General features: G+C 32.9%; 5 protein-coding genes across 7 annotated transcripts; 3 read left to right on the top strand and 2 right to left on the bottom strand.

Annotated features, from left to right (window-relative positions):
- The first annotated feature begins 4,154 nt into the window (after positions 1–4,154).
- Positions 4,155–6,372, top strand: LOC124921942 (ABC transporter G family member 9-like). Its single transcript, XM_047462649.1, has 4 exons — positions 4,155–4,256; positions 4,349–5,153; positions 5,222–5,565; positions 5,650–6,372. The coding sequence occupies exons 1-4, from the start codon at positions 4,155–4,157 to the stop codon at positions 6,304–6,306; spliced, it is 1,908 nt and encodes a 635-aa protein (XP_047318605.1). The 3' UTR covers positions 6,307–6,372.
- Positions 6,373–8,842: 2,470 nt separating this feature from the next.
- On the top strand, positions 8,843–15,712 carry LOC124920764 (chaperone protein dnaJ GFA2, mitochondrial-like). The gene is made up of 18 exons (XM_047461317.1): positions 8,843–9,131; positions 9,216–9,294; positions 9,397–9,477; positions 9,624–9,709; positions 9,825–9,908; positions 9,984–10,022; positions 10,539–10,652; positions 11,510–11,557; positions 11,637–11,724; positions 11,820–11,884; positions 11,969–12,043; positions 12,668–12,740; positions 13,483–13,574; positions 13,853–13,924; positions 14,179–14,235; positions 14,331–14,379; positions 15,199–15,265; positions 15,349–15,712. Exons 1-18 carry the CDS (start codon positions 9,057–9,059, stop codon positions 15,446–15,448), a joined length of 1,344 nt encoding a protein of 447 aa, XP_047317273.1. The 5' UTR covers positions 8,843–9,056; the 3' UTR covers positions 15,449–15,712.
- Positions 15,713–17,963: 2,251 nt separating this feature from the next.
- On the bottom strand, positions 17,964–19,193 carry LOC124921772 (RNA polymerase II transcriptional coactivator KIWI-like). Of its 2 annotated transcripts, none has more exons than XM_047462475.1 (5): positions 19,029–19,193; positions 18,819–18,949; positions 18,634–18,739; positions 18,335–18,357; positions 17,964–18,203 (listed from the first exon to the last, which is right to left on the bottom strand). In XM_047462475.1, exons 2-5 carry the CDS (start codon positions 18,939–18,941, stop codon positions 18,144–18,146), a joined length of 312 nt encoding a protein of 103 aa, XP_047318431.1. In that variant the 5' UTR covers positions 18,942–18,949; positions 19,029–19,193; the 3' UTR covers positions 17,964–18,143. The 2 variants fall into 2 exon arrangements, with proteins under 2 accessions (XP_047318431.1, XP_047318430.1); XM_047462474.1 differs by having other exon boundaries at positions 19,042–19,193.
- A 2,672-nt stretch (positions 19,194–21,865) lies between these two features.
- Positions 21,866–24,398, top strand: LOC124920515 (psbP domain-containing protein 2, chloroplastic). Its single transcript, XM_047461015.1, has 3 exons — positions 21,866–22,245; positions 22,328–22,483; positions 22,581–24,398. The coding sequence occupies exons 1-3, from the start codon at positions 21,907–21,909 to the stop codon at positions 22,830–22,832; spliced, it is 747 nt and encodes a 248-aa protein (XP_047316971.1). The 5' UTR covers positions 21,866–21,906; the 3' UTR covers positions 22,833–24,398.
- On the bottom strand, positions 22,586–26,471 carry LOC124920514 (lipase-like PAD4). Of its 2 annotated transcripts, none has more exons than XM_047461013.1 (4): positions 26,414–26,471; positions 26,016–26,337; positions 23,797–24,348; positions 22,586–23,707 (listed from the first exon to the last, which is right to left on the bottom strand). In XM_047461013.1, exons 1-4 carry the CDS (start codon positions 26,434–26,436, stop codon positions 22,904–22,906), a joined length of 1,701 nt encoding a protein of 566 aa, XP_047316969.1. In that variant the 5' UTR covers positions 26,437–26,471; the 3' UTR covers positions 22,586–22,903. The 2 variants fall into 2 exon arrangements, with proteins under 2 accessions (XP_047316969.1, XP_047316970.1); XM_047461014.1 differs by having other exon boundaries at positions 26,417–26,470.
- Between the last annotated feature and the right edge of the window lie 1,046 nt (positions 26,472–27,517).

Here is a 27,517-nt window from a genome sequence, read left to right as displayed (position 1 = left end):
CACTCCGGGCTCCGACCCACATTATTATGCCAATGGGCCGGTGCGGTTCGGGTCGACATATTTCCACTTTTGGTTAAATTATTTGAAATAGTTACAATTTTCAATGATTTTTTTTTTTATAATATAATAAAAATAAATTTAAAATTAGTTTTTTTTGTGTGTTGAAAAAATCCTATTAATTAAAAGTCATGAATAACCCAATTAAAAGGGCAATCTCCTAATATAGAAAATGAAAGAGTATTTTAAGCTTAGGGTTTAGTAACTTTATAATTTACATGAAAGTTAAAATATTATTTATATTATTTAAAAAATATATAATTATATGAATTAATATAATTTTTTTAAATAAATTAAATATAAAGATATAAAAAAATAATTTCAATAAAAAAATTGCAAACAAAATTTAAATGTGTTTGATAAAATTAGAAATATAACTCTTATTAGTTACTTATTTTATATTAATATAAATAAAATTTAGTATATTTTATAACAAAATAAAAAATTATAAAAATTTAATTTTAAATAAATAATTTTATATTTAATTATAAAATAAGTAAGTTTACATTTATTTATAATTTATCTTTTTTTATCTATGTACTTTTCTTTATTAGAGTAGTTTAACACTAAAAATCTATATATCTAATTTATAAAATTAAAATAATTATTTTGATTTATTTTTGAATAAATAAAATTAAAATAATTAACTCTAAGTCAATACCTAATTAAAATAATTAATTAGACTAATTATTTTGATAATTAAAGAAAATAGCCCCAAAAAATAAATTATTTTGGATAAATGTTGAACTGATTTTATCTTAAAATAATTTTAGTGAATCGAGATATTAAAATAAATAATTTAGGATGAGATGTGGTACCCATTTCATCATAAAAAAATTATTTATTTAACCAAAAATATAAAAAAAATTAAAATAAATAAATTGACAAATTGTCATATTTATTTTAATATTTTGTGTATTTAAAAAGATCGAAATTAAAGCTAAAAGGATAAAAAAAATCAATTTCAAACAAACTATTAAAGTTTTAAAATAAAAATAAATTAGTAATCGAGTGTAGCCAAAATCATGAAAGAAAGCTACAGTCGAAACTGTGTCCATTGGATGAGAGCCAGATTTTCATCCAATGCCCTAAACGTGCCCGCGTAGCTCGCTGCAGCCAAAGAAGCGCGCTTACACGAAGTAGGCAATCGACTAACGCGGACGTTAGCTCTGTCATCCAAAATGTGCCAGAACGGCCAAAACGCTGACATAACGCTAATAGTCTGCTCCGCTTTCGCGTTCTCGCCCAAAACAATGTCGTTTTGTCCCCCGATCATCGTCTCCATCGTGACGCCGAATGGATAACCATCCGCAACCATCTTTGATTTTTCAAAGATGAAATTTCATCGTTTTTGGACGTATTGACTTCATTCAAAAGATGAAATGATCACCCTACCACGATGATCATTTCCCCTACATATATGATAATAATCATGACATATATTAGCAAGTTGGATGAAGAACAACCAAAATGCCATTAATGGCTTTTGGCAGATTCGATCCACTTGAGACTCTTAACTGACTTCGGGAGGCTATAAATAGCCTCCCTCAACAATTTCGAAGCCAAGAGATAAGATCTAAGCCTCAAATCGGAAGAAATCGAAAATTCGTCATTGAAGCTCAATGCTTCTAACTTTTTCGAAATTTTTGCATAAGACTCTAAAGCTTGGATGCAGGCATCGCAAAAACTTCCATAAAGTCTAAGGAATGTTCTATTTTAATTCATACTTCCAATTTGAATTTGAAATTTGTATATTTCAGTTTTCATAAGCTTGTATGTTGTCTGGTTGTTGAATTTTAGGATTGGAAATTGATCCTAAGATCATTTTCAAGTTTTCTGTTTAGGTTAGAATTAATCAATCAACCTTAAACAGAAAAACCCAAATTTGAATTTTGAAAATCCAAAAATCGGGTTTGTTGTTCTTGGGCTAATCCTCAAGAATAGCTGCCTAGAAAGTATCCCAACATGTTTTTAATGATGTTGGACAACTATTTTGATCATATTTAATTCATCCCGATCATATTTGATCAAAATTAAAAATTTCAAAATAATTAAAAAATTGAGTTCTTGAATTGGTTCAAACGAACGTCCAATGTTCTTGTTTTGGTACCAACCAAAGTATATAGTGCATAAGAAAGCTACTGGATAACTCCTTACACTTCAAAACAACTTTAAAACTAAAAACCCGATTTTTAACTATAGACTGTTTTGAACGAACTGATCATCACCCAGGTCGATTGATACATTGGGGTGATCTTCTAAATATTTCTAAGAGCTTTGTGAAGCTACACAAGCCCTTGGATTACAGAATCCAATTGCCTCCATCAAAATTGTAAAACCTGCAATTTTGATATTCTTGAGGACCGATAGGTCTGATCAATGATTTTACATCCGAATGAGAAGTCAAACCTATGACCAAAGAGTCTCGCACCCGACCGAGAACCCCTAAACCTAGGACTGATGACTTCCACCTAGGACCGAGAGGTTTGACCGAGAATTCTAGCCTAGGACCGAAGCTTTTCATCCAAGATCGATAGGTTCGACTTAAGATCCTGAGCCTTGACCGAGTGGCTCCTAAACTAGGACCGATGACCCTTAGCCCTCGACCAATAAAATGAACTTAGGACCTAGGACACCGGACCTAAGGCCTGTTTGGTTATCATTTTCAAATTTCAAAATTATTTTGTAATTTTGGAACCTCAAACCAATTTCTACAAATCCCGAAAAATTAAAAAATGATTTCAAAATATTTTTAGGATATTTCCACACAAAATATTTTGACGAGTGTTTGTTTATAATTTTTTTAAACCTAATGCCTTTTAAAATTGATGTTTTTCATGTATTTTCCTCCTTAGTCGTCATCAACAACATGTACCAGCATTTAAATAATTATTGTTACATTTTTTTAAATAACTAAAACATATGCATGCCTAGGACCAGAACAATAATCAATAAAGACATTCATTTTGTTCGTGAGAAGGTCTCACGCGGTCAGATTCAAGTTCTTCATGTCCTATCTCGTTTTTGACTTGCGAATATCTTGAAGAAGGGGTTTTCGATAATTTTTTTTGAAGAATTTCGATCCAATCTCAACAAACACCGCCCACCTTCTTCGATTGCGGGGTGTAATAAATGTAATCAACTAATAGTTATCTTGAGTTTTCTATATATGGTTGGCCTAATTAATATTTGGAGATCTCTAGATTAGTGGCTAGATTAATGAATATCAATGTTATAATCTTTTATATATATATATATATATAATTTACACTTTAAAATGAATAGAACAACGAATTGCATTCCTTTATTTATGTCACCGTCGGGATGATTAATATTAAGAAATGAAGCATCATAAAGTCAACTTGTAGCTGTAGCTATAAAAAGTAAAAAAAAAAAAGGAGCAGATTCCACGTTAGCCCCAATACTATGGATGGAGCTCAAGTAACTCATTATGTACACTTTTTAAACGATTCCGTGAGATAACAAATCGAATAAATCTTTCAGGAATAAATATAGCAATGCATATGACACATACTCTAACCTTACTTGATGCTCTAATTATAACCTCTGCTTTATATATTGGTCACATCAAGATACAGTTTATTTGATTCTGTTTAAGCACTTGCAAAAAAAAATATATTTTTATTCAAAATTCTAACCAGCCCACCACCTAATAGTTATGTTTTTTCACTCCAATTTAAAGTATTTTAAATAAAAATTAAAATCATGACATTTAATATATGTGTTTTCTAGTCATAAATTAATTTTCATTTAAAATATAAAGGTAAACAACTCATGTTTGTCAAACAAACGAAACTGTATATAGAAACGTGACCTATATAAATAAAAAAACTTTTTTTTTTTGTCTTGGTTAACACTTAACAAGCGGTCGGCTCAAAGGTGCTCATTTCTTCACGTTTGCGTGACAAGCAAACTTCTATATATCTGCTTTTATTATATAAGATTACTTCTTTCCCCATCTAGGATTTCATTCACTATCTAGTTTCTCTGTGATATTTTTCTTCTCTTTTCTTCTTTTCATAATTCTCTCTCTAGTCTCTATCCAAAAACAAAGAAACCCTAGCATGCAGCCGGAGATGGTGGTCGACGTTGAATCACAAACTGATCATACTCATCATCATCATCAAACAACTTCTATCTTCAAGAAATTATCTAATCATGACCATGTTACATTGAAGGTATTTATTTCATTACTCATAATCAATTTTTTTTTATGTGTTTTAGTTTGTTCCAAGTTATTGATCAAAATTCAATATTAAATGTCGTGTAGTTTGAAGATGTTGTTTACAAGATTAGACCTAAAGATGGTGGAGTACTATCCATATTTAAGAACAAAGTACAAGAAGAGAAAACAATCTTGAAAGGAGTAAGTGGAATTGTCCGGCCAGGTGAGATGTTGGCCATACTTGGACCTTCCGGCAGCGGCAAGACCACTCTCCTCGGCGCCATTGGTGGCCGCCTCCGAAGTCTTGGACATCTCACCGGAAAAATATTGTTCAATGACAGTCCTTTCTCTAATACTATGAAGAGAAAAACTGGTTTTGTTACTCAAGACGACGTTCTTTATCCTCACCTTACTGTCACAGAAACCCTAGTTTTCACTGCCCTTCTTAGGCTACCGAACAGCCTCACCAAAGATGAAAAGACCAAGAGTGCGGAGGCTATCATAGCTCAACTTGACCTAACCAAGTGCAAGGATAACATAATTGGGAATTCTCTTCTTAGGGGAGTTTCCGGGGGAGAAAGGAAGAGGGTTAGTATAGGGCAAGAGATGCTCATTAACCCTAGTATTTTGTTTTTGGACGAGCCTACTTCCGGCCTTGACTCAACCACAGCCCAACGAATAGTATCGACGCTTTGGGACTTGGCGAATGGCGGTGGGAGGACGATCGTGATGACGATCCACCAACCTTCGAGTCGACTTTTCTACTTGTTTCACAAGGTGATGTTGTTATCTCAAGGAAATCTCATGTACTTTGGAAAAGGAAACGAGGCAATGGAATACTTTTCTAGGATTGGTTACGCCCCGTCAATCGCAATGAATCCTGCTGACTTTTTACTAGATCTCGCAAACGGTATGTAACTTGAATATTCTCGAAAAAGAAATGATTAATCTTAATTCATCCAATTTTGTTTCAATTAGGTATATTACCGGATGAAGAAGGCGGGGAGGAATATCATTGTACTAATGTAAAGAATACATTAATATCCTATTTCAAGAACAACAACGAAGTAAAAAGCTTGACGAAAGAGCTTCAAGTGACCACCAACGATTTCCACGAGAATTCAAGAGAAAAAAGGAAGGATCATGGAACTCGAAAGTGGTCTACTACATGGTGGCAACAATTCACGGTTTTGTTTAAAAGAGGGTTGAAGGAAAGGAGGCACGAGTCCTTTTCGGGACTCGTGATTGCTCAAGTCCTTTTTGGAGCTATCCTTTCGGGACTCTTATGGTGGAAAACCGATGCCGATAATATACAAGATCAGGTTTATACTAAATCAATCAATCATGTCAAAATAGACAAAAACCTAATCAAACAATGCCATAATGTTTTACTTTTGTTGGTGTAGGTTGGTCTCATTTTCTTCATAGTCAATTTTTGGGGATTCTCTCCGTTATTTCAAGCCATCTTCACGTTCCCTCCAGAACGTGCGATACTCGAAAAAGAAAGATTGTCGGGAATGTACAAACTCTCGTCCTACTTTATGGCAAGAACTATGGGCGACTTGCCGATGGACCTCGTACTTCCCACACTTTTCGTCACTATAACCTATTGGATGGCCGGGCTCAAACCTGCAGCCCCAAACTTCTTCGGAACACTTTTCACAACACTACTTTCCGTGGTTGTCTCGAGTGGATTCGGACTTGCAATTGGGGCCATGGTGATGGACCAAAAGTTGGCAATTACTTTGGCCTCAATGACATTTCTTACGTTACTATTGGCTGCCGGTTATTATGTCCAACATGTTCCTAACTTTGTTTCATGGATAAAGTATGCCTCGTTTACTCAATATGTTTTCAAGCTTTTGTTGGATAGTCAATTCAAGCAAGACGACACTTACCCTTGCGACAATGGGACGTGTTTGGTTCGAGATTTTCCTTCGGTGAAGGCGGTGGGACTTGGAGATCAAGCGATGTCGATATTGGCTTTGATGTTAATGTTGGTGTTTCTTAGAGTTGTTGCATATATTGCTCTCATGAGGATAGGTGTGACAAACAAATTATGAATTGCTATTATGTTGCTAGCTATCATTTGAAAGGGGAGGATAATTAGTCAAACTTATTTTATATGCATTTTTGTTTATTTTCATGTTGTTTTAATTTAATGTACCTTGTAACGTGTAATTTAATTTTGAAAAGTAAGTTCAATTTGTTTTAATATAATGTTTTTTTTTATGTGTGTTCAATTCACGTATCTAATTTCATCTAATTTCCTTCTTTATTTTTTTAATATAAAAACAAACTATATTTAACAGATTTAATTCAATAATTATAAGTTAAGAAATACGGATACACAGATATGGATATGGGTATTATACGCCAAAACAGGCATGAACAGAAAAATAAGTATATATAGTTGATTTTCTTGTACGTTTTCTGTGGAATTGCAAAATCAATAAAAAAAAAATATAGGGTCAAATTGAAAATAATTATAAAAAAGTGAAACTAAATTAATCATTTTCTACATCTTTGATTTTACTCACTATTTCGTCTTTTTCACAAATTGAGACACACTTATTATGAATGATGAATATTGCTTATATCTCTAAATTTATATAAATATTAAATATTTATATAATTTTTAATAATTTAAACATATTTTATATGATAGCCGTACCTAAGGGCGCGTAAATGAGATGAGTCGAGCCGAATATCATATTACTCGAACTCGACTTGATTTGCATTATATATACTTGAACTCGATCGAGTATCTCATTTGCTTGGAATGTGGAAGATCGATTTGCTCCTTTGATTGAAAGAGATAAAAGTGAGAATAAATTTGAGGAACAATGCTCACTAGTAGAATTAGGGTTATTAGCGACGAAATTTGGTGACGGCGAATTACACCGTGGCTGATAATTATTATTAGCGACGTCGACCAAAGAATTGTGGTTTGATAAAAAGTATTAGCGACAACGAAGTTACACCGAAGAATTAGGGTTGAAAGATTGCATCCTGTGATGCGCAAACGGCTTGAAACAAACTCTAATATGACGTTGTTTGAAGTGCCTAAGGCTACTTTTAGAGCATAGGTGACCGAGATTAGATCTAGAGTACGTCCAACATCAAAAGATGCAAGCGCTGCACAAAGAGAACATGACCATACGAGACGAGATGGCGCAACAGAAACGTGTGATGGAGGATATGCGCGCAAAACATGGACGTGAGATGCAAGAGATGTGCGCGCAAAACATGGACGTGAGATGCAAGAGATGTGCGCACAATAAGATGCTCTACAGGCACAGATGCGTGCACAACAAGAGACTCTACATGCGCTTATGTTTAAGATGCCCCCTCCTCCCCCGATCAGTAGTACATTGATTGACATTTATGTATTAATACGATTTGAGATTTTTATAATTTAGAATTGATTTTTATTTATGAATGATCTTTTTTGTTAATAGTAGTAGAACAAAATATGAAACAGGTTTAATAAGAATAAAAAATGTGCCAAAAACCCGAGAGCAAAGATTATCAGCGACGACGTTGATAATTAACAATATCAACGACAATATTAAGGAAATGCCGACGTTGATAGCTAATAATAAGAGAATCAGAAATGTGTCAAAAACCCGAGAGCGATGACAAAAAAGGGAATGTCATCGATATTTATTAAAATATAAACGACGACGTATGCATAATATCGTTGCTATTAGTCAATACATAAGCGACAACGTAAGCATAATGCCGTTGCTATTATTTAAAATTATAAGTGACAGAATTCCCCATTATCAATGTCGAGAAAAGTTATTGTCTTTTAACGATGAATGACGACGATTTTGTTCGTTGACGCTAATATTTATTAGTGACGGCATTATGACTTTTAGCGACGAGTTATGCCGTCGCTAATGATACATTTTTTTATGGTCCCCACTAGACGCAGAACTAATCGTCTGACAAACTCAAATCCAGGACTTTTTAAAGAAGTTGGAGATACCCACCTTTTGTTACTGCTAAGTTAGAAGAGAAAATTACATTTTCCACCCGTGACTCATGTAGAAAAGAGGAAGAATTTACTAAAAATATATGAAAAAAATGTTTAGGGTTTCTATTTTATATATTATATTATATATAATATATATTAAAAATATAAATATTTCTAATATTTATAAAATGATGTACTCGCGAGCTCTTTGAAACTAGAAATATAAAGCTCGAATTCGATTACAAAATCGAGCTACACGAACTCGACTCGAGCTCGGTCAAACCGAGTTCGAATGGAGCTACTCTCGAACTTCTTACGAACAACTTAATTCGTTTATACCCTTCCATACCACATATATTATAGTAATACTATTTCTAATTTGTATTGTTTTTTAACACAAGAAACATATATAATCTCAATATGTATAGTATTTACAATTAAAATGTTAAAAATAAATTAGTTAACAAAATAAGATAGTGCAATTTGAGAATTGAGGGTCTTATTTACCTTAAAACTTAAGATTGGTGACTTGTTCTATAATTTGTTCTGTGACTCAAAACTGAGTAGTATTTTGAAGTCTCATGAACATGATCGTCCTTAATTTTTTCAGCCGCTATAAAATTAAAAATCTCTTTCCTCTGCTTTTGCACTAGAAACTTCTACCATACAGAAGAAGAAAAAGATACTGTTTTTGCTGTTGTTGTTCTTCCACTTTCTCAAACCCATCTAGGGTTTCTTACAGATTGTAATTGTTCATCAGAAGAGCTACTAATTGAATTAAGGAAAACCCACTTTCTTGTTAGATACTAAAAGACTATCAAATTCGCTGCAATGTCCCGCTCTAATGGCGTCAGGCTCATCCGATGCTTCACTCCTCGCTCTCTACTCGATGATTTCCCATTTTCCGTATGTAACATAACATCTTCACCCTCTCTGTTTTCTCTTTTAGGATTCTAATTGTATGCTATGAAATTGTTTTGGTTGTTACAGGTATGTGACTCGTTTGTTCGAGTAGGTTGCAGGACATTTAGTTCGTCCGGAGGAATTCCTGGATTTTATTCTGGAAATGGTTTAAATTAGTATATATATTATTCCACTTTGACAACTTATATATTTTATTTTGTTATTCTTGTTTCATTTGTTCATTGTTGATTCCATTTTACGGGAACAGTAAACGAGAGAAGTTGGCTGAGATATGGAATGTTGAAATCTTGCTGGGTAGCTGGCATGACAAGAGCCATACATGGAACTGGTAATTAGTGTGAAAGTGTAGTAAAATTTGATTCATTTTAATATAGTATGAACAATGGCTGCAACCTTTCATTGTTTATTCATTGTTTGTAGTTGCTCTTTCCTTTCTGTAGTCAACTGAATATACTGAATTTCTTTTATGACCAGCATATATGGCTGCTAAAGATTATTACGATGTTCTCGGTGTAAGCAGGAACGCTACTTCCTCAGAGATCAAGAAAGCTTATTATGGGGTTTGTGGCATGAAATTACCTATTTCTTGATGATAATTTGTTTTTATAAAGACTACATCTCACTGTGAAGTTCTTTTGATATTTGTTATCCACTGTATTTGAAATACTCTTGCAGCTTGCAAAGCAGTTGCATCCAGATACAAACAAAAATGACCCCGAGGCTGAAAAAAAGTTTCAAGATGTCCAAAAGGCATACGAGGTAATAATGTTCAGATTTTGACATCTTTGCAGACCACTGTACTTACTACTTATTATTCTCTCTTTTCTGTTTTAGGTTCTCAAGGATGAAGATAAGCGTTCACAATACGACCAGGTCTGAAGATTGATTTACATATTATATCATATAATTCCAATAAGTGTTTATGTCAATTTTTATTGAATCAATTGGATTGGTAGATTATGTTCCATAATGTTTGTGGACCGTACATCTGTTTTCTTGGATGTCTTATAAAAAAAGCTGAGAAGTGCATAGTGGATAGGTTTATTTGAGATTTCCGTCCTTTATTAAATGTCAGGTGCAATGAGCAATATGTGTGTTTACAATTTTCATGCTTGTGATGCAAAGAGTGGAGGAGCTGCAGTTCATGTTTGCTTCTACTCCACCTTTTGTTATGTGCGGATAATTCCATCAAGAGAAGAATAGCTTACAAAATCTAAACGAAGAGTAAAATTTGTTTTCCCGTTGTAAAACAAGAACTGTATATTGCTGTTTGATATGCTATACACTATTTCTGCTTGTTTGTACAGTTGCTTTAATATTCTTCTTTTGGTGGTGTTTTTGCCTCTTTTCATGTTTGATTGTACTTATTCCCATATGGTATGTTTTTAGGTTGGTCATGATACTTTTGAACAATCCATGAATGGTGGCGGACCTGGTGGTGGTCCTGGTGGCTTTGAGTGGGGCCCTGGTTTTAATCCATTCGGTGACATGTTTAGAGATGGTGTAAGTATATTTTAAAATGCAATATTTAGCCCAACCCTATGGAGTTTAATTAATAATAATTTGTTACTAAAGAATGGTTTTCGAGGTTTTTGGACAATTTTTCAAGTACCTTGATACCATGTTGGAAGAGTATGTTTATGATTTGACACAACCTTGTTCTACCAATTGTATGCAGTTGCACTCATTTTCTTAGAAACCATTTCCAAATGGACTCAATGTAGACATTATATGTTTACTGTGTCAAATCCTTTTTGTACATTATTCACACTGAATTGGCATGGAACTTCAGTTGGAATGTTGTGCATTTCTGGATGCATATAGACCTTATCCCTAGGTAATAAGAGAAGTAAATGGCTTTTCTAAATCCTAAGTTAAACACGGGCACCTATTGCAAGTTCTTAAGATGAAAAAACTGAAAATAGTTCTGAACTAGCAAAGAAATAAATACATATTTCTTATAAGCCCCAAGAGAGGGGAGCTTATTGCAAGTTTATATGACAAAAGAATTAGCAAAAAATAATACCTATATTTTGGACTGTAAATTATGTAATATGGACCAATATGAAAATATAGTTATTTATCACCAGCATCAACTAAAAAGAAAATGCTGAGGTGTTCATTATCTAAGGAAGTGAAAAGCATAGACATTTCCTACATTTGTGACTATGTTGAGAGAATTTGCTTGTAAGCACATATATCCTTGATCACACATGACTGATGTTTGATTGATGGGAAATATAATGTCTAAGTTTTTTGTCATGATCTTCTTCTGTTAGATTTCTACAATTCTACACAATATTTCTCCCACTTTCAACGTCTAACTTGTCTATATTCATGTTGCTTGCAATGGAGATCAGATGTTCAATATATTCAATTCCCGGAACATTGGTGGAAAAGATGTCAAGGTTTGTGCTCCTTTCCTTTTCAATATGTGTTCTGGGTCACATATGTACTTACTAATTTCCTTCATCATTCCATGTTCAGGTTGCAGTTGAACTTTCTTTCATGGAAGCAGTTCAAGGATGCACTAAAACTTTAACATTTCAAACAGAGTTGTCCTGTGAAGCTTGTGGTAATGTTTGCCATCCTTCAAATGCTTAATGTTGAACTTTTCCTTGGTCTTGGTTAATGATGCCCTCTCTGTTCTACTTTTTTAACTTTTTGCAGGTGGAGCTGGGGTTCCTCCTGGAACCAAACCTGAAATTTGCAAGAGCTGCAGAGGCTCAGGAATTGTCTGTTTTCTTATTTTATGCTCTGATTTCAATTGTTCTTGATAACTCACAGAAGCATGCTTATTTATACTCTTCCATATCCAGACGACCAAGGTAGCTGGGGCATTTAGGGTGCAAATGACTTGTTCCTCCTGTCATGGAACCGGGAAAGTTGTTAAGGTAATAAACAAGTTCTTTGCGTTAAAAATATTTTGTTCACTAATATCATATTGTATCCGAGGTTCTGTAAGAATGGCTGGTGGCAATGCTTTAATGTGTTGACATAGTTCAGATGGATGCTTTCTTTCAGAACCAATATCATTTATTGTGTCTATATGTGTTCGCTCAGATTTCACAATATTCTCAGATGTTTCTCATGTCTATATGCCTTCGCTCAGATTTCATTATATTCTCAGATGTTTCTCGTGTCTATATAACTTTGCAGCAAATCATAACTTGTGATTTGAGTGGACTTCCATGTTCATCTTTTACTTATTGAAATTCTACCAATAATTTTTTTACTGTCTAGTGTATTTTCATATTGAATAAAATTGTGTCCTTCAGACTGTATACTCAACCCAAATTGGAAGGCATTTTTTATATAACTTTTGCAGTAAGAAGGATTCTTTTCTTATTTGAAGTAACTGCTTTCTCCCCAATATCTATTTTTTACGAGATTACTCTTTTAGGTTGAAATTTCAAAGATTTTCCTTTCTCTGGTCATGGTCGTTTTGGTAATTTCTCATGCTATGTATTTTTTTCAAATGGCATAATAACTCCTTTTCTTTCTTTCTTTTATACTAGAACTTTTGTAAGTCTTGCAATGGAGAGAAAATAGTGAGAGGAGCAAAAACGGTCAAACTGGATGTGATACCAGGTATTTTGGGAAAGACGTGTCTATTATTTTGGATCAGTTTTGGGTTACTTTATCTAGAAAATGGCAATAACAAATCTAAATATTATAGGGATGTTCAAATTAGATTTATTTTCTATCAGGATATGTGGTAAATTAGATGGTAGAACTGAAGGAATAGAAGGCTAGAAGACATATCTCGAGACCTAAACCAGAAAAAGTCTGCAAGAGAAATCTCCAGTTATGTATACATGCTTTCAAAATAATTTGGAGCTTGTTTGATCTAGGTTTATTTTTTTGGCAAAAAAGTATTGTTAGATGTAAAAAGGAAATTTTTTGAAAAATATAATTGCATTTAATATTTTTAACTGTTATCAAGAATAAAATAAAGGCATTTTGTTTGATGAGGGAAGAATTGATTGATGATGGGATATTTGTTTTACAAAACCCTTGGATTTGGTGCAATGAAAGCAATTTGAAATAAAGGTCTTTTTGAGTTGGTAATAACTTCACTTGGAAACATCATTTGGAAGATTTCCTATTCAGATGTGGATCGAGATTAGTTTGATACAAAAAAAAAAATTCATGGCAATGGAATGCTGTGCTAGCCTCCTCCAAGGAATATCCCCTGGTTGCAAAAAAATATTATTTTTTGGGAGGTTTCTCTACCATAGTTAGATTCAGATAAAACAACAAAATTGTTTCCAAATAGGGCTGATATTTGTGGTACAATAATTCTGAACTTCGATATTTGAGCCTTATGCAGGAGTAGATGATGGTGAGACTATCAAGATCTACAGAAGTGGTGGAGCAGATCCTGAGGGAAATCAACCTGGCGATCTTTATGTTACTTTGAAGGTAATAAGTTTGGAATCTACAAGAGTATTAGAGCTTGTTTGGAGGATTCAGATTCTCCCTATAAATATATCTGATTCCTTCCCAATCATTTTTATCAAATAATAATTTTGATCTCTAATTTGGCTTATTATGAACGTAGTAGTCAAAAGCACAATTATTTTAAAATTTTGTCTATCACAAAATCACTTACAAGTATAATCCAAATCCAAATCCAAATCGAGCAACCATTTAGTTTTCTCCCATGACGCTGGCAATTAATTAGATTGGAAATATTTCAGGTTCAACAAGACCCTGTCTTCCGAAGAGAAGGGCAGGACATTCATGTTGATGCTACATTAAGTATTCCTCAGGTATAATTCTTCCACCAAATTTTTTTCAGCAAATTCGTTTTTACCAGGAATAGGAGGCGAGCTAGCTAGAACACACAAATTTCAAATAGGCATATATTATTATTTTAATCTCTAATATAGTAATATGACTAAAACTATTGAGCAACTTATAAATCAAGTTGATAATTGTTTGCAATATTCTGATTTTGATAAATCCTTGCAAGATTTTGCATACTGATGATGCCCATGCATGATTCATTTATTTCTTACTGCAGGCAGTTTTAGGTGGAACTATCCAGGTTCCAACTCTTACAGGAGATGTTGTTCTCAAGGTTCTGTATTTTCTTTATTTGTACATATAGTTTTTATTAGTAGTAGTACACTAGAGGGAGGACAAAGTCATTCACATGAGTCTTATGACTTGCAGGTCCGATCTGGCACTCAACCTGGTCAAAAGGTGGTCCTGAAAAGAAAAGGTACCATTTATAGTAAAATCTATTTTCTCTTAGTTGCCCTAAGATGTTCTTGAAAAAACACAAAGTAACTATACATTTTAACCTTCTTGCTCGAGTCGTGTACCATAGAAGTAGATTTTGTAAGGAAAATACACTAACTGTTAATTATCTCGTTTACCCATGACTGACATACCATAGAAGTATGGTTTAATAAAACCAAGAAGGGTGATGATAAACTAGAAGTATTATTATAGACGAGAAACTGAATCAAGTGTCCAACAATAAGGCATAAATTAATATAACTCTATTTATACTAATCACTTTCTAATTTGATTAACGGCCCAACCATTAATGTGGAAACCCTAGTGAGTAAAAATAGATTTGTAAAATACATGCACTAACTATTAATTATCTAGTGGACAATATTCAGGTATGATATCCATTTAAATCAGAATGCTCTTTGTTGGTATTCATGTTTGACAATGCCTATTTGGAAATTTGCTTTCTTTTTTGTGTTGAGTGCTGGTTAAAGACTGAATATTTTGTTGTACTATTCTTGTAATAGATTATACCTATGCGAACTTGTACATTAAATTTGGTTTTCTTTAATTTAGGATCTGTAAATCTTTCAAAATAAGAAAATAAAATCATGGATATAACTAAATCTAGATTGATATTTTCCTTGTGTGTATAAGAACGGATTCAATTAGTAATTATGTGATATGTTTTGTGTAAACTGTGTTGTTTCTAGAAGTGAAACAAGAAAATGAAGAAACCGGGGTTTTCAAATAGCCCACAGTATGTTCACGATTTTAGAAACCTTGTTTATGTTTTTTACAGGGATAAAAACAAGAAATTCTTACACTTATGGTGATCAATATGTGCACTTCACTATCAGCATCCCAAAGTGAGTATTTTTGTATCTTTCCTTTAGAAGATCCCTCCCTCCCAATGTTATTCTTACTATTGAGTTTCTTCTTCTTATTGCAGGAATCTGACTCCAAGACAATACCAATTAATTGAGGAATTTGCTAAAGAAGAGCAAAGGGGGGATGAAAATAGATCTGCAGCATCTTCTGGTTCAAACTAACTAATACCTCTGCAGTTATTGTAAGCCAAACACAAAAAAAATGATTGTCCAGAATTTTGCTCCTTAGTTCATCACTCATATTCTCTCTGGTTAATCTTGCATTTTTATTTTTTATAAAATGGATTTTGATTAATGAAGGGTAGATAAGTTTTATTTTTGGTATTGTTTGGATTAACAACAGTAATAATAATGTGCATATGTACTTAATGAGAACTATTGTGCATTGATGGAAAACTATGAATAATACAACTAATTGTTTTTCTTCTTTAGCATAATGCCCTTGAGTTGCAAACATAAATAAAAATTACATTTATAAAGCTGAAATAAATAATACTCACATTTTGTGATCGTTATCATTATTGTTTTCAACGCCTTCAATATCCTCTTCGTCGTCAATATTAATGGTTGAGATAGTTTGATCGTCTTCCTTCTCTTATTCATCGTTATTTTTGTTATTTATAACAAATAATAACAAATTTGACAAGAAGACCTTCAATAACTTTTTTTCTCATCAGCTTCAATATTTTTATCTTCACTTTCTTACTCTCATTTACCTGTTAATTAATAATATCATTCATTACTTAATAAATCTCTTATATTATTAATCACTCAACCATTTCAACATTTTTAACATCTTTTATCATAATTTTTTGCAAACCAACCATCTCTTCATATCACTAACTTCTTTATATTTAATTTTTTGTTAAACCAACAAATTCATTCATATATTTAACCACAAATATTTTTTTTTATTAAACATCTTAGTATTAATTTCGTGACAAATATCAATCATCTCATATTATTACCGCGACCTTTTTACCTTAATTTTAGCAAACTAACCACCAATCTAATTGACCTTTCATTTCTTGATCACACTTTCACACTTCGGTCAACCAATCATCTCAGTCATATTTAATCACAAATATTTTTTCTCAATGGACAATTCTCATTACTTATATTGTGACTTCACACACTTTCACAGGTCTTTTATCTCTCGTCAAACCAACTACCAAAATTCAAATTGACCTCTCAATCTTGTGACTTCACACTTTCAGACGTCTTTTATCCCTCGACAAATCAACCATCAATCTCAATCGATCACTAATATTGTGATCTCACACTTTGGTCAATCAACATCTCATTCACATATATTTTTAATCACCAATCACAATCGATCTCTAATCTCGTGATCTTACGATATTTTGTTATCAGTCTATTATCTTTAGCAAAGCAATTACCAATCTCAATCTTATAGACCACTAATCTCATCGACCTCTCATCGCGTGAACTCATACTTTCACATGTTTTTAATCCTAGACATACTAACTACCCATCACAATTGACTTTTAACTTCGTGACCTTACGATGCTTTGTTATCGGTCTCGTATCCTTCGACAAACTAACCACCAATTCCAATTGACCTCTCATATCATGACTTTATTATTACTTTCACACGTCTCTTATCTCTCGCCAAACTGACCATCAATCCCAATTAATATCTTAATCTCGTGACATCACACTTTCACACGTCTTTTATCTCTCAGCAAATCAACCATCAATTTCAATCACACTTTCATACGCCTCTCTTATTTTTTGACAAACTAACTACCAATTCAAATCACACTTTCACACGCCTTTCTTATTTTTCGAACCAATCCAAAACACACTTTTACACACATCTTATCTGTCGACAAATCAACCGCCAATCTCAGTTGATCTCTAATCTTGTCACATCATTATCCTTTATTACCGGTCTATCATCCTTGACAAACCATATTTCAATCACACTTTCACACGTATTTTTCTCCCCGACAACATAGCCATCAATCTAATCACTTTTTCACACACCTCTTATCACTCGACAACCAACCACCAATCTTAATTGATCTCTGATCTCGTCACATCATTATCCTTTATTATCTTTAACAAAAACACATCTCAATCACACTTTTACAAATCTTTTACCATCAATTTCAATCACTTTTACACACCTCTTATTCGTTGGTAAACCAACCACCAATTTCAATCATATTTTAACACGTATCTTATCTCTCAACAAACCAACTAACAATTTCAATCACTTTTACACGCCTCTTATTCGTAGGTAAACCAACCACCAATTTCAATCATATTTTTACACGTATCTTATTTCTCGACAAACCAACCAACAATTTCAATCACTTTTACACGCCTCTTATTCATTGGTAAACCAACTACCAATTCCAATCATATTTTTACACGCCTCTTATTCATTGGTAAAACAACTACCAATCCAATCACTTATGTTGATAAACCAACCACCAATTCCATCATATTTTTCACATGCATCTTATCCTCGACAAACCAACCAACAATTCAATCAAATTTTCAATTGCCTCTTATTCGTTGATAAACCAACCACCAATTCCTATCATATTTTCACATGTATCTTATCTCTCGACAAACCAACTAGCAATTCAATCGCCTCTTGTAACATAAGATAAAAATAAGGCTGCTCATGCATATAGTCAAAGAATAACAAAGAAATTTCTTAATATTGGGCTACATACAACAAACAGGTTCTTAAGCTACACACATGCTAGCCAATTCCAAAATCAACAGCCCCCAGATTTTAACTCAGACAACTAATATCCAACTGTTTTCGTTTAATTTTGTAAAATAGCAAGTAATCCAAGCACATTCATTGATTGCCTTTCTAACTTTTATCACCAACTGCTTTGTCAATTTCATCAATGTGCTGACGAAGTACATTCCACTGCATCACAAATAAGATGATTATTACATTTCATATCTAAAGTATATACGGTTCCAGTGTATGTGTGTGTGATGGGTTCATGAAGGGGACATAAATTAACATCTTAAACAGAAATAAAGTAGTGTGGTTACCTGGTCCATGCTTAGTGAAATTCCTGAAAACAATATGAAGCAAAGCATTAGAGCAATGAATTATAGGTAGGGGTAACAAGGATATGCAATTCCAAATGAAAACAATTCAAGTTATAGTTGGATTAAAGACCCATTGAACTGTTTGCAAATAAGATCCTGCAAAGATGGGGGGCTGTTGGTTGGGTCCAAATCAAGGTGTACCAAATGGTTTCAAACCCTAAACCCTATTCCCAAACCAGAATCGAATCATTGTCTGAATATAAAGACGAGAAAGAATCAAAAGAAGAAAAGGAATGAACCTTTCTTGCCAGGCAATTTCTTTCCATCTTTAAGATAGAACTCTCTGATATCTACCATGACATTTCCTTGCCAGTTCCTCACAGATACCCTACGAGTATTGGAAATCTGTAACCCAGATACATTTCCTTGTCAGTTTCATATTTATCCAATATTTAATTTCAGAGCGAGAAAGAGAGATAGATACTTCACAGGCGACGATGGTATCCTCGTCGGATTCATCGACAGAATCTTTCCTTGGAGCCTTCCTGGCTGGAGCGCCGCCCTCGGAACCGTAATCTTTCTCCTTTCTTTTTCCCCATTTCGACATTCTTGTTCCTATACACACACAAACAACTATATATATTATACTTGACAGAAAAAAAGGGTTCAAAACCCTAGATACAACGAACCCGACCGTGCGCACATACAGAGAAACACAGAGAGAGATGAATCAAGGCGAGGAAACAGTAATTCCTCCGACGAATCGACGACGATGATGATGATGATGGATTGTAGAGAGAGAGAGAGAGAGCGCAGAGTTGTTTCAAGTTGCAACTGCGAAAATGAAGCGTTGTTGTCTCTTCCGATATTTTCCGGCTAACTTAACATATTTATTGACAAACTAATTAAGGTTAGTTAGGGCGGGCCGGCGTGTTTGTTTTGGGATTTTGAAATTTAAATTTTTTTTTATTAGTATTCAAATTATTGTTTTTTAATTAAACTTTTGGAAATTGTAACACCTTTTATACTATATTTATAAATTATATTTTTTTATGTTAAAATTTATTAATCAATTAAAATTCATTATATAACACATAGAATTAGAAATTTCTTTTAACAAAATTTATTTTATTAAAATTAAATAAAACTTATAAAATATAAATACTAAAACAAATATATATATATTGGTGATATTAATAATTTTTATTATGGTTTTTTTTATAAGAACATAAATATCTATCACATATTAAGTATCTGATTAAATTGACAAAACTGACAAAATTCAAATAGGAAACATTAGTCGTTCAAATATATTTAAACTACCCTAATCACAATTAAATTTTACAATAATATTTTCTTTTTATTTATACAAGAAAAGTGATTTAATTTCATTTAGTAATATATATATATATATACCATTTTTGTATATATAAATGTTAGTAGTTTATAAACAATGTCAAAACATAACAAAAAAAAAAAAAAGTTAATTTTTTTTTTTTTTTTTTTTTTTTGTTAAAGACGGCATATCTTTAAAAAAAAAACAATAAAAAGGCAAAAGAGTTGCCTGAGAGTAAAGAAAATTGGATTAAAAATAAATTGAATGAAGGACAATAATGAAATAATTGGTAACAATGACTTTCTTGTAAGCAATGTTCTAATTTTAACAAATTAACCATCATAAAGTTAATATTATTTTATAAAAATAAACAATTTTTTTCTAAATAAAAGTAGAGAAATATTAGAGTTGGGTTTGGGTCAAATAAATTTTAATTTATTTAAAAATTATTTATTATTTTAATTATTTAATTAAAGGATTAATTTAAATGAAATAATATTTTCAAACCTTTAAATAAATAAATAAATTTAGTAACATATAAATTTGAAAATTTGACCAAATGACTCTAAAAAAGCTCTTAAATAAGCTGATATCAACGCATAATTTTAATCGCTTTAGTGTCACTTTATATTTTTTTAACGAAAATACCCCTTTAGTGTCACTTTATAATTTTTTAATGAAAATACCCCTTTCGCGTAACGCGATGGGAATATGTTATATATAAATACTCAATTTTTTTCATTTTGTTGTTTTTCTTTCTCTTTCTTCTCTCTCTACTCCGCGTTCTCTCTCTTGCGACGACACGACGGTGGAACCCTAAATGAACACATATACGACGATGAAAACCCGTTCTAATATCATGTGATTGGATCGATTTATGTTCTTATTTCCATTGTATTCATTTTCAAACCCTAAATTATGAGGTTGTTCTTATTGTTCATCTTATTTTTCATCTTGGTTGTTCATTTTGTCGATGATGATATTTGCAGATGATATTTCGAATCGGTTCCGTTTCAGGGAAGATTCATGTGATTTTTGCCTTTCACGAGAATCATATGAAATTTCCGCTGCAAATATCATCATCGACAAGATGAACAACTAAGATGAACAATAAGATGAACTCTAAGAACAACCTCATAGTTTAGGGTTTGAATATGAACACAATGGAAATAAGAGCATAAATCGATCCAATCACATAATATTAAAACGGGTTTTCGTCGTCGATCTGTATGATGTGTTCGTTTGGGATTCTACCGCCGTGCCGTCGCGAGAGAACGCAGAGAGGAGAGAGATGAGAGAGAAAAATAACAAAATGAAAAAATGTAAGTATTTATCTATAGAACATATTTCTTTCGCATGAAAATATGTTCTATATATAAATACTTAATTTTTTTCCATTTCATTATTTTTCTTTTTTCTCTCTACTCCGCGTTCTCTCTCTCGCGACAGCACGACGGTGGAACCCTAAACGAACACATCATACAGATCGACGACGAAAACTCGTTCTAATATCATATAATTGGATCGATTTATGTTCTTATTTTCATTGTGTTAATTTTCAAACTCTAAACTATGAGGTTGTTCTTATTATTCATCTTATTGTTTATGTTGGTTGTTCATTTTGTCGATGATGATATTTGCAGATGATATTTTGAATCGGTTTCGTTTCAGGGAAGATTCCTGTGATTTTCGCCCTTCGCGAGAATCACATGAATTTTCCGCTGCAAATATTATCATCGACAAGATGAACAACTAAGATTAACAATAAGAACAACCTCATAGTTTAGGTTTGAAGATGAACACAATGAAAATAAGAACATAAATCGATCCAATCACATAATATTAGAATGAATTTTCGTCGTTGATCTGTATGATGTGTTCATTTACGGTTCCACTGTTTTGCCGTCGCGAGAGAACGCGGAGAGAAGAGAGAAAGGAAAATAATGAAATAAATTTTTTTAAAGTATTTATATATAGAATCTATTCCCATCGCATGAAAAGTAGGTCAACCAGGTTACGCGATAAAAGTATTTTCGTAAAAAAAATAAATATAAAGTTATTTTCGTAAAAAAAATAAATATAAAGTGGTGATCCGCCGCAATTAAAAGTATGCCGTAATTAACCGCTCATTATTTGGTCAAATTTCCATAAATTCAGTTATAATATTTAATAAGAAAATAAAATATAAAAGAGGAGATGAGAGATTTGAGGAGGAGCAATTATCTATCAGTTAGTAATGGCGTTATCAGATTTTCAGTTCTTGGTCTCTTCACGACCTCCAAAGCAGTTATTTCGACTGAATCCCAGCCGCCGACGATTCTTCTCTTCTGTTTCCTACTCGTGTGCTGCTGCTGCTGCGATTTCACCTACTGATGATGATGAAGAACCACAAGAACGGAATGTTGTACACTCAATTCAATTAAGCAAGAGGAACCTCTATCTCGCCGCTGCTGCAATTTTCTCCTCCGTTTCCGTCTCTGAATTCTCCAAGGCAATGGCTCAAGATTTTGACCTTCAAAGATACACTGATTCCACACAAGGCTTCACTATCCTAAAACCTTCTTCATGGATTCAGGTTTTCCCCATTATCTCTCTCTCTCTCTTTCTCTCTTTTCTCGTACAATGCGATCAGCTATTGGATTGAATTGGATTCTTAGGTCGAAAAGGCAGGAGCGACTGCTCTCTTCGAGGAGCCAAATCAAGGCTCAAACAACATTGGAATTGTGGTCAATCCGGTTCGTATAACAAGACTTGAAGATTTTGGATCTCCAGAATTTGTAGCAGATAAGCTCATTCAAGCTGAAAAAAGAAAGGTTTAACAAATTCCTCCTCCTTTTACTACTACTCATCTGTCATCTCCAAGACCTAGATCTAGATGTAAGAGTTTCTATAATTCAATTGCGTGTGCAGGAAAGTACGAAAGATGCTCAAGTAATTGCTTATTCTGAGAGATCAGGAATGGAAGATATAAAAGTATACGAGTTTGAATACAAACTTGACAGCACAAGAGGTGGAATGAAGAGAATATTTTCAGCAGCATTTGTTTCATCCAAGAAGCTTCATCTCCTAAACATTTCTCATTCTGACAAACCAGAATCACCATTAGATGCATATACAAGATCACTCTTGGAACAAGTTCTTCATTCCTTCAATCCCACATGAGGTATGTATGCTATATATATATATATATAAATCGAGTCTTTATTTTACTTTTACATACATCTAGGATTGATTCAATTCGCTACATCGAGCTCGAAAGCAGTCGTTGAATGGCTTTGAAATGGTTGGAATTGTGATTTCAATTCTCCCCATTCTCTCAACCATAGACTATAACTTGAATTTGCTTGCACCACATCTATGGACACCTCTTTCCTCACCACCATTCCCATTGCATAATTTTCAAATTCATTTAGATTCTCCCACAACCTGTAAAGCTTACTCTTGTCGCTCTCGTTCCTAATACAGTACACCCATTTAATCGCTTCCTCCACTTTCGCCCAGAAACAACTGTCTTGTGTTAAGCTAGCAAATGTACTCCTCTCATACTTCCTTATCTCTCCATCGTTTAAATCATTCCACCACTTGTCCAAGATCAAGTACCTTCTTTCCCTTCCATACTGAAGATAGTTCCCGTTTACACGATGCTCCCCACTTCGATAATACTCAGCTATGTCTAACGGTTCCACCAGAAGTTTGTAGAACAGAGACGCCATTACGTATTTTCCTCTCTTGTGAATGTCATAAGGAAGTTTATTATTCTCCACCATCTTAATCACATTGTCCCAGAATGCCCCTAGCCTTAGTCGACACATGTTGATTTTCATTTCTTTTTTCGAGTCCCCTCTTCGCTTGAAGGTGTCGTAATACCCGAGCTTCTCGCCCTTCTTGTCGCATATTTCTTTATACCATTGTATCTGGGCTCTCAATGGCGTGATTTCTGCCAATTTATTACTTAACTTTGCCATGTTCATGTTTGGAGCCCGGCCTAGTGTCCTTGCTGTCCTCAAGCAATCTTTCGCTTCTTCAAAGCACAATTCCTGCACCAACCCGTTTTTATTTAATTTCACCATACAGTTACAACATTAGAAAGAAAAAAAAACAGAGGTTTTAATTTGAAACCAATTACCTGATTTGAGATTTCTGAGGATTGAAGAGCCAATATGATGCCGGTTTCATAGCTGGACTTCCCCTCTTCTATGAAACGATCTTCCCTTCTCAAGAACTGAAATGAAAGTTTCCCTATATAGTCCCCATAATTGAGATGGTCCTGGTCGTGGTCGAGGTTGTGATCTACTGTCTTGACCATCAAATGTATCATCTTGACGACAGAGGTGGCATTTTCTAAGAAGATGGCACCTTGTCTAGAACAAAACATGTAGCCTCCAAAAGGCCATAATGAAAAATGGATCTGGCTGCTAATTAAGGTCGTAAGGACATTAATGTCTTGTTTGGCTACCACATGACAGAAGTTGCCTCCCCATCTTTGTTCTAGGATGGCGCGGGAGAGTGTCTCGTTTCCTAGAAAAGGCGAGCCGAATGTAACACAAAGGACAGACATATTGGATTTTGTGGTTTGGAGGGAAGAGAGGAACCAAAGGGCCGAGAGAGAGGCCAATACTCCTCCAATGGAGTGCCCTGTGAACACTATTGACTTGCTTTTCTTCAGAATTTCACCTATCTGCAAATCAACATTATTATTATGTTACTTTCTTAATCAAACAAGACCTTTCATCCAAGACATATTTGAAAATTTTGAACTGATTACTTAATATTGAAAATAAAAGCTATAACTTTTAACTTTTAAAATTAAATTATGATATATATAAGTTAAACTGCGTCTGTTTTGAGATTCCGGGGTTAAGAGAATAAAAATAGATAATACTCTAGACATGAAAAGAAAAAGGAGAACCGGTGACCAAAAGGGTCCTTTTGACCAGGTTCGGTGTTCCTTGAAAAAAATTAGGAATAAAATTAAAGAATGTCGGGTTTTTGTCTTATTTAAAAAAGTAGAGAAGTAAAATAGTGAATTAAATTAAAAAAAAAATTAAGAGTTACGGGTGGTTTGGTAATCTTAATTTCGAATATGGAATCCTAACAAATAAAATAATGAGGTTTTCAATAAACCCTCAAGTGTTAGGAATAGCAATTCCACCTAATATATATTATATAAATATTTAGGATTTTTATTAGATTTACTTAGAAATTACCATCTAGATTCAATTCAATTCAATTATAAAAAGCCAAAATTGCAATGATTACAAATTGTTATTAATATTATTACTTTGACACATGTAAGACACTAAAATCTCTTTATTTGTGCTAAAGTCACTAAAATAAAGACTTAATTTCAATGAGGCGGAATCTATTCTTACCCCAATGGGATAAATAAAATATCTTTATTCTCTAAAGTTATCTTTAAATCATATATATTGTCAATTATGCAATTATTGACACCAAAGTTTGTGCTTAGTGTACCAAGTGAACCTTTATTTAGGATTACATACCTACTACTCTTATAGTAATGTGTAATTTATTGTATAATAGGTTAGTTTGTTCACAAATGCATATTCAATAATTAGATGTCAAAATTTTCTAAATCTCAAAATATCGGTCAGGTTTGTCCAGTTAAAAGATGGATCATATATAGTTTCACATATGAAGAAAGAAAATGCTCAAAATCTTGAGCTATCAACTGTAAATCCTTCTTAATAAACAAAGACATATTAATAGAAAATTGTAGTATTTTAGGAGGTAAAGAAATGGAAAGTAACACTTTCTAGACTTTAGTTTTTCATTACTATGGTTCTCAAGTCTTACCTTGACCCATTTAGATTTATTAATATATATATATATATATATATATATATATATATATATATATATATATATATATATATATATATATATATTTAAGTATGAAGTTAGCCTGACATCCCTAGACGTGACCACTCATAAACATTCTCCGTTTCATGAAATCGTGAATCGAACATCGTGAATCGAACTCGTGACCTTTTTGTCTTTAGAATTGAAATTAATAATTTTATTCTTTATTAATATTATTTTATCCATTATTTCTTTCTAGACACTTGCCAGTACCGACCACCTTAATCTATAGTATTCACATGAATTTTCAAAAATTAGTCAAAACAGTTGACTTTTCAATATTGTTAACGGAGTAGAGAAATTACCTAACAATAACGGAAGATTTCCATAAATAAACCGGCATTTTCATATTCACATAACCCTAATAATAATCATAGCATATATTCACAATTGATCATATAAAATCTAACTGAATTAGTAAGGTTTTTCGAAAAATGAAAACGTAGTTATAATAAAATTAACCTGATTCTGAAAATTAGGGCAACGAATTAGGTTCAAGAACAGATGAAGATATCCAGCGTGAACCATCGCCGGCTTATCCCGGCGATGAAGGGCGCAGAATAGGTCGTCAGTGAAGGTGTTATCGAGTGGGACTAAATTCAAACAAGTCTGATCAAGCTGGACGCCGGAGAAAGCTACGTAAACCACTTCTCCGGCTGCCGCCGGCGAAACAACGAAGCTTCCGGCAGCGGCGGCGGTGTTGATATGGTTGCAGAATTTCCATGATTCCGATAACAACGGCGTCGATGCAAGGAACATCGCTTGCATTTCGCTACTCTCGAAACTGCCAAAAATGATAAAAAGAAATCAGATAAATAGAGAATTGAAATATTGTATGAATTTGAATTTGAATTTCTTACGAAGAAGAATTATCAGCCTCCATTGATTTTCTCACTCCACAGAGATAAATATCTAGAGAGAGAAGTAAGCTTTTTGTGATTGAAAGAAGAGTGTCTTTATAGGCTCAAAATTGATTCTTTTGGCAGTTATCACATCCCCGTTATTTTTTAATTGACCTTGTTTGTTAATTCAGATCAAAATTAATATCAAATCAATTTTTTTTTTGTGAGGGATCACAAGGAGCACGACTTTGGGGAGCGACTCGTACAGCGAAAATGACCTCGTTGTTATACTAAAGTGACCTCGCTCTTATACAAAAGAGACCTCATCCCTTTTGTATAACAACGAAGTCTCTTTTGTATAACAGTGATATCACTTTCGTATAACAACGATGTCACTTTTCGCATTACGAGTCGCTTTACAAAGTCGTGCTCATAATATTTTTTTTAGGGTTAATTAAATTACTCTAAAATACATATAATGAAAACTATTTCTAGAAACTTATTTTTGATAGAATTCTTAAAAACAAAACAAAATTATATTTCAACCCTTCTTTGTGTAGGCCCTATGTTGTAGATGAGGGTTTGATTTGAAAAAAAAAATAGTTAGAATTTTAGGCTCGGTTCATTTCAGGTTATTTAAATAATCTATAGGGAAAAATAATAATTATGGGTGACTATTTTGAGAAAATGAGTGGTAAAAAAAATTTAAAAGGTATTCATATATATAAATAAAATAAATAATAATAAAATAAAGGGTATTTTAGTATTTTGTTTAATTGATTGATTGATTTGATGGATGTGAGAGAAAAGTGTGATAATTAATTTTGTTGGGTTATTTGAAAAACTTATCTCTTATCTTGGGTAGGTCCTATGCTGTCGATTACAAAAGAGAGTTTGATTTGAAAAAATATTTATAATTAAAAAATAGTTTATTTTAGTGTGTAATTTGTTGAATTATTATAATGTTATTTTTTATTATTTAAAATTAAATTTTATAAAAAATAAAAAAATTAAATCATTTCTTAACTTTGCTTTTGAAATAAATCTTAAGTTTTTTGAAGGTGGTTTTTGCTAAGGATATTCTCTTTTTGGATCAATGAAATTGCAACTTTAAAATTTATT

Source organism: Impatiens glandulifera, chromosome 1 (genome assembly GCF_907164915.1).
Source record: "Impatiens glandulifera chromosome 1, dImpGla2.1, whole genome shotgun sequence".
NCBI classification, from domain to species: Eukaryota; Viridiplantae; Streptophyta; class Magnoliopsida; order Ericales; family Balsaminaceae; genus Impatiens; species Impatiens glandulifera.
The sequence above is the reverse complement of the archived record's forward strand: the minus strand, read 5'-3'. Positions and strand labels throughout refer to the sequence as shown.

Coding starts and splice junctions, on each gene's coding strand:
- LOC124920515 (XM_047461015.1), top strand. CDS start 21,907: ATGGCGTTATCAGATTTTCAGTTCTTGGTCTCTTCACGACCTCCAAAG. Junction 22,246..22,327: donor AACCTTCTTCATGGATTCAG/GTTTTCCCCATT, acceptor TTGGATTCTTAG/GTCGAAAAGGCAGGAGCGAC. Junction 22,484..22,580: donor TTCAAGCTGAAAAAAGAAAG/GTTTAACAAATT, acceptor TTGCGTGTGCAG/GAAAGTACGAAAGATGCTCA.
- LOC124920764 (XM_047461317.1), top strand. CDS start 9,057: ATGTCCCGCTCTAATGGCGTCAGGCTCATCCGATGCTTCACTCCTCGC. Junction 13,575..13,852: donor ATCTTTATGTTACTTTGAAG/GTAATAAGTTTG, acceptor GAAATATTTCAG/GTTCAACAAGACCCTGTCTT. Junction 14,236..14,330: donor CAGGAGATGTTGTTCTCAAG/GTTCTGTATTTT, acceptor TATGACTTGCAG/GTCCGATCTGGCACTCAACC.
- LOC124920514 (XM_047461013.1), bottom strand. CDS start 26,436: ATGGAGGCTGATAATTCTTCTTC. Junction 26,338..26,413: donor GAGGCTGATAATTCTTCTTC/GTAAGAAATTCA, acceptor CATTTTTGGCAG/TTTCGAGAGTAGCGAAATGC. Junction 24,349..26,015: donor GCCCTAATTTTCAGAATCAG/GTTAATTTTATT, acceptor GTTGATTTGCAG/ATAGGTGAAATTCTGAAGAA.
- LOC124921942 (XM_047462649.1), top strand. CDS start 4,155: ATGGTGGTCGACGTTGAATCACAAACTGATCATACTCATCATCATCAT. Junction 5,154..5,221: donor TTTACTAGATCTCGCAAACG/GTATGTAACTTG, acceptor TGTTTCAATTAG/GTATATTACCGGATGAAGAA. Junction 5,566..5,649: donor CCGATAATATACAAGATCAG/GTTTATACTAAA, acceptor TTGTTGGTGTAG/GTTGGTCTCATTTTCTTCAT.
- LOC124921772 (XM_047462475.1), bottom strand. CDS start 18,941: ATGTCGAAATGGGGAAAAAGAAAGGAGAAAGATTACGGTTCCGAGGGC. Junction 18,740..18,818: donor ATACCATCGTCGCCTGTGAA/GTATCTATCTCT, acceptor TCTGGGTTACAG/ATTTCCAATACTCGTAGGGT. Junction 18,358..18,633: donor GAAATTGCCTGGCAAGAAAG/GTTCATTCCTTT, acceptor TATTGTTTTCAG/GAATTTCACTAAGCATGGAC.